At 41.6% G+C, this 10,288-nt stretch overlaps 1 protein-coding gene across 4 annotated transcripts in view; it reads left to right on the plus strand.

Annotated features, from left to right (window-relative positions):
- The window catches only part of LOC106577652 (uncharacterized), a 24,658-nt gene extending 14,700 nt beyond the window's left edge, over window positions 1-9,958 (plus strand). For 3 of the 4 annotated variants that reach the window (XM_014155962.2, XM_014155963.2, XM_014155960.2), the window contains 6 exons: window positions 6,311-6,431; window positions 6,607-6,818; window positions 8,744-8,861; window positions 8,956-9,125; window positions 9,526-9,623; window positions 9,727-9,958. In XM_014155962.2, the coding sequence (XP_014011437.1) occupies window positions 6,311-6,431; window positions 6,607-6,818; window positions 8,744-8,861; window positions 8,956-9,125; window positions 9,526-9,623; window positions 9,727-9,952 (945 nt within the window). In that variant the 3' untranslated portion in view covers window positions 9,953-9,958. The remainder of the gene's footprint in view (window positions 1-6,310; window positions 6,432-6,606; window positions 6,819-8,743; window positions 8,862-8,955; window positions 9,126-9,525; window positions 9,624-9,726) is intronic. The other variant, XM_014155961.2, reaches the window with a different exon arrangement.
- The last annotated feature ends 330 nt before the right edge of the window (window positions 9,959-10,288 follow it).

Here is a 10,288-nt window from a genome sequence, read left to right on the forward strand (position 1 = left end):
AGGCAGAGAAGCACCAATTGTAGAGATGTACACTGAGTATACAAAACATTAAGAACACCTGCTCTTTCCATGACATAAACTAACCAGGTGAATCTAGATGAATGCTTTGATCCTTTATTGATGTCACTTGTTAAACCCTTTACAGTCTAAGCCCTGTCTAAACCGGCGGAGGGGAGGTTCTACTAAGCTATATGGAATTGTTTTAAGAAGGTCATACCACGGATCATTTAGCTATTTGATTTAGAGTTTTAAGACCCTTTGAAGTATCCCCAAAAATAATTGAATTAACATTTTAATTTGGCCTTACTACTTTTAGCCCATTCAAACGCATCGAATTACAGCTAGTCCCCCCTAAATACATCTGAAGGACGTTTCCTATATCTGAGAGATATAGGAAAGATCAGGATTGTTTTTGTTTTTGGCACTAAACAGTATCCATATACTTCCATACATTTTTCAACTGGTACCGTGGGACATTCAGATGAGTCTTGTGTGATGCCTCACAAGACTCATCTGAATGTCCCACGGTACCAGTTGAAAGAAATGTATGGAAGTATGTGGAGAGAGTCTCACCTTTCCACAGAGGGGTCATATTAGAAAAAACAGATGTCTCTAGCTTAAACGGACAGATTATTACGCAGATTGTTTTTATTTTTTCTGCTAATTAGACTTGTGGGATAAAATCCACTTCAATCAGTGTAACCGTAGGGGAAGAGATAGGTTAAAGAAGGATTTTTAAGCCTTGAGACAATTGAGACATGGATGGTGTATGTGTGCCATTCAGAGGGTGAATGGAGACAAAATATTTAAGTGCCTTTGAACGGGCTATGGTATTAGGTGCCAAGATTGTCAAGAACTGCAACGCTGCTGGGTTTTTCACACTCAACAGTTTCCTGTGTGTGTTTCAAGAATGGTCCATCAACCGACGAGGCGGATGCGCGGACCTATAGGACGCATGGGGTGTGTTTTAGCTCTGTTTTGTACCATCAGAACTGTGGTATGTTGAAACTGGACAACATAGTTTAAATTATGCCTCTAATATTCATAGCTCAATATGTCCCAAAGCAGCCAGGAGAGAGTGAGCGGTCAGTTTTATATACAACAGCGAACCAATCTGTGGGTAAAGCGACGCTGCAACTCAAACCCAACAAGCCAAGGCTTCTCTTAGAAAAGACAAAGAGCAACTTGGAGATTCAATTGAGAGCAATGAACAGCTGAAGGATATCCAGGAAACATAGCTAAAATGCTCTCAATGCTCCCCAAAACAAACTGTCACAATTTGTTTTTAAAAGTAGATTTGCTCGAAAGGAAAGTAGTCTATCGTGTTGGATATGCCATATACAGGGTGGGCGAGTGGAGGAACTGGACAACAAAATGAGCCTTCTGGAAACAAAGGTGCAAACTTTTTAGAAGATGAACTGGACCAGCAAGAAAACGGAATGAGACAAAATAATGAATGTTGTCCCTACCGGAATACGAGAAAAAGGAGACCTTTCCAGCTACGTGATCAAGCTGATATTGGAGAAGCTTGGCATGGATGCATCACCGAAGGATCTCGAGCGACTCCATCGGATCGGCGTGAAACAGAAGAAGGCTAAATGCCCTCTCATGGTAATCTTTACGCTGTGGAACTATCAGACCAAAGTTGACATTCTGAAGGCACAAGGGGGAAAGAAGATAAAAATCCATGGCCACACTACAGACCCGGATTCGATCCCAGGCTGTGTCGCAGCCGGCCGCGACCAGGAGACCCATGAGCCGGCGCACAATTGGCCCAGCATCGTCCTGGTTAGGGGAGGGTTTGGCCGGCCGCGATGTCCTTGTCCCATTGCGCTCTAGCTACTCCTTGTGGCGGGCCAGACGCATGCACGCTGACTTGTGCCTGTACAACTGAGTCGCCAGTTGTACAGCGTTTCCTCCGACACATTGGTTCGACTGGCTTCGGGGTTAAGCGAGCAGTGTGTCAAGAAGCAGTGCAGCTTGCCAGGATCGTGTTTCAGAGGACGCATGGCTCTCGACCTTCGCCTCTCCCAAGTCCGAGGGGGGAAAAGAGGAGATTGGGATAAACTAGGCCTGGGTGGGTAAGAGACGGCAAGGAAGGAAGGGAGGGTGGGACAAGCTTGGCTTGGGTGGGCAAGGGTGAGTAAATATGGGTTGGGATAAGCTTGAGTGGGGGAGAACTGGGAGGGAGTGATGGATGTGGTTTGGGAGAGGGAGAAAAGGAAGGACTTTATACTACAATGTAAATGTATTTTTTGGTGACTTGTAAAGCCATTGTAAAATGAATGAGTGCTGGACAGATTAGGAAAGGATGACGAATCATTATTCCTTGCGTGGGGCTTCCACTCATCCCATTTCAGTCTCTGTGGGCCCGGTCTCCCCAAGTAGACCCCCACCAGTCACCATACTTTAATTTATAAGGTAATACAAACCGACCACAGTACCTAAGTGGCAGTCTTTCTCCAATGTATGTATAATGAAATAATCCACAGTTTTAGTACATTAGAAGAGGAGTTGGAGCTTAAAAGCCCTAAAAAGGCACAGCTTCTCAAGTACAAAGATGCACTTTGCTTTGTTTTTTGTTAAATGTCTGCTCAGCCCACACACTCTATATATGTAATGTATACAGTAACTATGTATTTATACTATGATCCTTCCATTCTATGGAATGCCCACCACCCTCATGTCTGCTAAAATGTTTTATTTGGTTCTTCTACAATAGACGGAACAGAAGGTTAACTTTGATTTTATACAAGTAAAGACCAACAAAAATCCAATTCATAATGGGCTCCATGATGGGGGAGCATATGATTCTGGAACATTTTAACCAGATTGTGGGCAGATTTGGTTCTTGCAAGAGTTGCATAAAAAAAATGGAGAAATTGAATATGTAAAGAAGAGCTGGGTTGGCGAGGCCTATGCTGCAGAATTTAGAGAATGAACAGAGGGCGTCTTCTGGACCTAAAATGTATTAAATGGGCTACGTAAATGAATTAGTTTTTACCATTATAAATGTAAACCTAGACGATAAAGAAAAGACTACTCTGATATAATCTGGGATGCCTTTATTAAGGCATACATTAGGGGAATGATAATCTCATACTTGGCAAAAGCTAAATCTGATTTAGAAATTAAAAGATTGTATTCCTGCTGAATCACTATCTTTTACTTTTTGAAGAGAGACAACAATTTACAGGTTAAACTGAAAGCCTATTACTTAATCACAAATTAACCGGGTAAATATCTTGCAGCTCTAACAAAACAAATGCATGCTAAACCCCTTATACAATACAAATGCGGTAATTAGAAATAACGTGATTTAATGACAATTTTAAAAGCCTCTATGAAAAATGTATATAAATCAGAGTGAAAAAAAGAATCACTAAAAACACATCACCAAAAATAAATACTGTTAAAACATGAATGCGGCCTCCTGAGTGGCGCAGCGGTATAACAGGCTGACCACACCGCTCGCATCGCGTGCGCGAGCGTTGCAAAATAAATTTAGAAATCTATGTTATTCAATTAAGGCATCCACACTGCTCTCGCGCACCAACGAGCGTCTGCATTGCCAAGGGCTAAAATAGAAATCAGTTCTATTTCTGACGCAGATCGCGCTGCAAGTCCTGCCTCTCCCATCTCCTCAATGGGTTATAGAAGCAGGTACCCACGTGCCATCTTCTCATTGGTTATACCCACTTGGGTAACTGAAAGACGAACAAGGTCAGTGGCGGTAATGCACCTAATTTATGGAAGTTGCCAATCGCAATATAAAGTCAAGAGAAGAAAAATCCTGGAAGGAAGAGAGATGACTAGAAACGATTCGGTTGACCGTTTTATGTGTGGATTAATTGGCGGAGTAGAGGACCTTGTGCATTTCAGGTAAAATAACAATAATAATAATAATAAATAGGACAAATTAGCTAGAAAGTGCAAGTTAACTAGCTAAATCGCCATAAATGTTTAATGCTTTTAGACCTGTCCCCAAATTAATATAATTGGTTCAGAGTTTGTTTTGATATTTTAACCTGCGTGTTGTGATCGCGTTTGGTGTGGGGGGACAAAATACATTTATGCGCGATGGTGCACGCGCGCAGCCGGTTTGGGTTCCATGTAAGGCAGTGCTAGAGGCGTCACTACGGACCCGGGTTCGATCCCGGGCTGTATCACAACCGGCCGTGATCGGGAGTCCCATAGGGCGGCGCACAATTTGGCCCAGCGTCGTCCGGGTTAGGGGAGGGTTTGGCCGGGGGTGGGGCTTTACTTGGCTCATCGCACTCTAGCGACTCCTTGTGGCGGGCCAGGTGCCTGCAGGCTGACCTCGGTCGTCAGGTGAACGGTGTTTCCTCCGACACATTGGTGCGTCTGGCTTCGGAGTTAAGTGGGCGGGTGTTAAGAAGCACGGTTTGGTGGGTCACGTTTCGGAGGATGCTTAACTCGACCCTTGCCTCCCAATAAAATAAAAACAAACTTCTAAGCAATAGAATGGCCAAGTCGTATATTTTTATTTTATTTAACCTTTATTTAACTAGGCATTTCAGACTTGATGCATATCAAACAGAGTTTATTAAAAAGACACATACAAACAAGAACATGTTTCAGTTTAAATCAATAAACAAAGGATATAGATTTCTCAGTAATGTCTGTTGATGCTGAAAAGGCTTTTGACCATCTTGAATAGCCTTTTCTATTCAAAACTTTGGAAGCTTTCAAATTTCCAGCTGAAAAAGTAAATGTAATAAAAATATAATGTAAATGTCCTAAAGCAAAAATATACATATAGTACATTATCTGATGAAATTGCATTAGAAAGGGAAACAAGACAGGAATGGCCCCAATCCCCCCTCCCTGTTTGCACTGGCAACTGAACAGCCTTCAGAAAGAATTACACAGGACCCAAATGTAACAGGTATCAATATTGGTAAACATGAATATAAACTCAACTTATTTGAAGATCTCCTGATACACCTGACCAATATTGAAAACTCAATGCCCCCTTTGCTAAAAGTAATTTCAGAATACTTCAAAATCTCCAGATATAAAATGAACGTGGGAAAGAAAACAATAATAATGGCAATAGGAAAAAGAATAACGCACAATCTACAGCAATCCTTTAAGTGGACCACAAAATATTAAATAGCCATTTATGATGCTTAATAAGTGATAACAAACATGTATAAAGATAACTTTATCCCATTTACTGAACAATATGAAGGCACATCTAATAAAATGGAACAATCTACCCATAAATCTTACAGATAGAATAAGCAATTCCATTCTAAACCTTTTCAGAATGGCATGGCTCCCAAAGTTTTTATTTTATTTAATACCAATTACCCCACCAGACATTCTTTAAAAAAGTATACTCGGTCATAACAGATTTTTTTAAATGAGCAAATAAAATTCATAGAATAAGAAGGAAAGTTTTACATCTTCCTAAGTCTGAGGAGGGTTTTAACCTTCCAGACTTGGAGTTGTATCAACTCGCTACCCAAGGCTTTTACTTGCTACATATAGTTAAATGCACTAAAGAGGAACAATGGGTAGGCTACATATTGAAAATGTGCATGCTCATCCCCAGAATCTTTTTACATGTCTATTTTCAAAGGATAAACTAAGAACATTAATTTCATAGTTAAGAACACTATAACAATATGGACGAAAATGAAACATTCTACAAGAACCAATATCGCTCCCTAAAAACACAACCTCATTGAACAATGCTTGGATAGCTTTCAGAATTCACCGATTTTTATTTATTTTGAAAAAATTGGTCCACATGGAAAACTAAAGCCATGACGTGGTAGTAGGAAATACAGTTTTTTCCGTGGCAGAATTAAAAATAAATTTTGCACTGACCAATCTGGATATTTTCAAATAAATGCAACTTAAACGTTTTATCACGAAATGTAGCTTTGGACATCACAGCAATCTTGAGGGAATCCTATTTGAGTCAAAGGCTATTCATATGATGGGTGAACTATACCAAACCTAGCCAACTGGCAATCTCATAGAAAAAAATATCAACTATTGGAACCAAGACTTAAAAATAACTGATATTTGCACAAGATTGAGGGGTTGTTGGAACATAACTAATGAGATTACAGTTAATGAAAATGTATGCTTAATATAGTATAAATTAATGTATGGGGGGGGGGGGGGGTGCGCAACTCAATATTAGGAAGGTGTAGCAATTTGCCTGGTATAGTCAGTGTACTTCAATTATGTACAGTATACATACCTCACTGGCAGTTTTTTTTACCTTCATAATGTAATGATGCAATGTAACCTGCTCTCCCTCTTATGTCAGTATGTTGATGGGGGCTATAGGAGGTACACCCTCCCTCTCACCTTTTCCCTGACAATCTCACCCAATGGAGAGGTCTTCTACCATAATGCCACCATTGTGAGTGATGTTCAAGAGCAGACAGGTGATTATATATAAATACATCTCTTGACAGAGAGAATTAATACAAAATCACTTGAACTAAACTCATGGTTGCCTGCCTACCTGTCCTGTTTAAATCCCTCATTCCTACACTCTCTCTGACTCTTTCGCCAATCTTATCCTTCTTCCCACCCTCTCCTCTCCATGCATCCTCCCAGCACCAGAACCTCCCAGGCTGGAGGGTAAGTGCACAGAGAGGGGCCTCCTGATGCTGCTGCACTATGGGGCCCAGGAGCGGAGATGGGAGCTCTTCCTTGGGGACCGCCGGCTGGACTGGGAGCTAGTGGAAATGGGGGGCTTCACCGTGGAAACAGAAGAGGACTACTTTAGTGTGGAGATCCCATTCTATAGTCCGGCCATGACCTATGAGGTGAGAAGGGCTATCTAAGTAAATTAACTGGAGATTTGGTTGTCCACTCAACTGGCACTTTTCTCATGGCTGTGTTTCTTCCACCTCAGTCATATTTAAAATGGTTCTTCAATTGTTGTGCTCTATCCTTATCTTTATCTATCTCTGAAATCTTTAAGCAAGAACATGTCTATACAGTGCATTTGGATAGTATTCAGACCACTTCCCTTTTCCACATTTTTCTACGTTACAGCCTTATTCTAAAATCTATTCAATCATTTTTTCCCTCATCAATCTACAAAAAAATAGCCCGTAATGACTAAGCGAAAAAACAGGTTTTTAAAAATTCTAGCAAATGTATTAACCCCCCCCCCATAAATACCTTATTTGCATAAGTATTCAGACCCTTTGCAATGATACTTGAAATTGAGCTCAGATGCATCCTGTTTCCATTGATCATCCTTTTTCTACAACTTGATTAGAGTCCACCTGTGGTAAATTCAATTGATTGGACATGATTTGGAAAGGCACACACCTGTCTATATAAGGTCAGAGAAAAAACCAAGACATGATGTCGAAGGAATTGTCCAAGACAGGATTGTGTCAAGGCACAGATCTGGGGAAGGGTACCAAAACATTTCTGCAACATTGAAGGTCACCAAGAACACAGTGGCCTCCATCATTCTTAAATGGAAGACGTTTGGAACCGCCAAGACTCTTACTAGAGCTGGTCGCCCGGCCAAACTGAGCAATCGCGGGAGAAGGGCCTTGGTCAGGCAGGTGACCAAGAACCCAATGGACACTGTGACAGAGCTCCAGAGTTCCTCTGTGGAGATGGGAGAATCTTCCAGAAGGACAACCATCTCTGGAGCACTCCACCAATCAGGCCTTTGTGTTAGTGGCCAGACGGAAGCCACTCCTCAGTAAAAGGCACATGACAGCCCACTTGGAGTTTGCCAAAAGGCACCTAAAGGACTCTGACCTTGAGAAAAAAGATTATCTGGTCTGATGAAACCAAGATTGGCCGCTTTGGCCTGAATGCCAAGCGTCACGTCTGGAGGAAAGCTGGCACCATCCCTACAGTGAAGCATGGTAGTGGCAGCATCATTCTCTGGGGATGTTTGTCAGCAGCAGCGACTGGGAGACTAGTCAGGATCGAGGGAAAGATGAATGGAGCAAAATACAGAGAGATCCTTGAAAACCTGCTCTAGAGCGCTCAGGACCTCAGACTGGGGCGAAGGTTCACTTTCCAACAGGACAATGACCAAGCACAGAGCCAACACAACGCAGGAGTGGCTTTGGGGCAAGTCTCAATGTCCTTGAGTGACCCAGCCAGAGCCTTGTCGTGGCCTACCCAAGAACACTCTGCTGTAATTGCTGCAAAAGGAGTTTCAACAAAGTACTGAGTAAAGGGTCTGAATACCTATGTAAATGTAATATTAAACTTTTTTTTTTTTTTTTTTTGCTAAAATGTCTAAATCAGTTTTTTGCTTTGTCATTGTGGGGTATTGTGTGGATTGATGAATTTGTATTTTATTTGATCAATTTTAGAATAAAATGGATAAAGGGAGGCAGGTAGCCTAGCGGTTAGTGTGGGCCAGTAATCTGAATAATCTGTCTGTGTCCTTAATTTAACCCTAATTGGCCCAAGGGGTGCTGTACCACTGTCTTTTGACACAAGTGATTCCTAATCTCAATCTCATTAACTCTCCAGTACAACAGATGAGCCACTTTTCATCAATGTAGGATTCATTTGTGAATTAAGGATTCGTTCACTGGGAATATAAGCCTTTTAGAGTAATTTGAGAGCCTACACTTTGAGGGTATAGTGATTTTTTTTTTTTTTTAAAAAAAATCACTTAAAAAATAAAAAAAATCTGTGAGTCGACGTATTGGACACTTTCATTATCAATCTCCCCTTCCTCTCTGGCTCATCCCGCTTGTAGGAAGTGAGTTTGCAGGGTGTTGTTGGCCGGCTGGAGGTCAGTGTGGTGGACATAGACACACTCAAGATGGAGAACAGCCTCATCCATCGCTGCACCTTCCGTGTCAGAGAGTTACTGGGTAACACACCTGCGGTGTACTATTGAAAGGCTTGACCGACATGTCCTCATTCAAACACTGTTAAAACTGATCCTAGACCTCTCTTGACTTCCAGTGTGCTTACCAGAGGGGAGGATGGTTGTAGTGACTGATACGTCACGTACCATCCCGCCCACCCAACCAAAACGCACCACCCTTTTGGACCCCAGCTGTGTCCCCCAAGAGACGGACAGCGTCAGGGCCCTATTCAATTTCTCCCTGGATTCCTGTGGTACCATTGCGACCGTGAGTGTGTTAGCATGTTGATTCATCATGTTACATGCAGTGGTGGAAAAAGTACTAAATTGTCATACATGAATAAAGGTAAAGATACCTTTTTTTTAATAGCAAATGACTCAAGTGAAAGTCACCCAGTAAAATACTACTTGAGTAAAAGTATTTGGTTCTAAATATACTTAAGTAACTGGAAGTTTTGGGGGTTAGGTAAAATGTTTGGAGTAAAACTGGTTTTTTTTTCTTCAGGAATGTAGTGAAGCAGAAGTAAAAGGTGGCAAAAATATAAATAGTAAAGTACAGATACCCCCCCCAAAAATGACTTGTAGTACTTGAAAGTATTTTTACTTAGGTAAAGTACACCACTGGTTATGTGTTAATAAGTCAATCATACATGTTCTACCTCACCTAGGTTGAGGGGAATTTCCTAATATATGAGAACCAGGTGCTGTACCCCAAAGAACTTATCACCATGGATGACCCCCCCTTCCACAGAGACTCCCCTTACAGGTAAACACACACACACACACACACACACACACACACACACACACACACACCACGTTTCACACTATTCAAATGTGAATTTCTATGTACATATATTCTTTTTTAGGCTGACCATCCAGTGCCGCTACCCTGCCATCGACACCGGCATTGTCTCTATTGAACACCCTGTAAATCCAACCTTTGCCCTCTCACCTATGCTGCCTCTTAAACACACTCGAAGGGAGGCCTCCCGCAGTGGGCAGTATGTGGCAGTGGTGTGTGTGGCGATTGTTGTGATGGGAGCTATAATTGCTGCTACAGTGAAGATGCTCTGTTGCCCAATAAAAATGTAAAACACATTTGCAAATCTGTGAAATTGTTTCATATCCCTACTAAATGTATTTCATGAAATAAGACCTTTGCCTAGTAAAAATTATAACACTTGAATCGGTTACTAAATCAATTCACCAAATCGTGAAGGATTTCTGTACCAAGAAATGACATGTATAAATTAGCCAATTAGCTAATTAAGGACGTGCACATTGACCAATTAGAAGCTTGTTGGGGTTAACAATCAAAGCACTACCCCCATATTAAAGTGGCAGAGAATGGCACACCATGTTAGTCAGAATTGGTTAGCCTCCACCCAGCAGAGTGTCTCACCTTGTTGGTCCATATAGGGGCAGTTG

This window comes from Salmo salar, chromosome ssa18 (assembly GCF_905237065.1).
Source record: "Salmo salar chromosome ssa18, Ssal_v3.1, whole genome shotgun sequence".
NCBI classification, from domain to species: domain Eukaryota; kingdom Metazoa; phylum Chordata; class Actinopteri; order Salmoniformes; family Salmonidae; genus Salmo; species Salmo salar.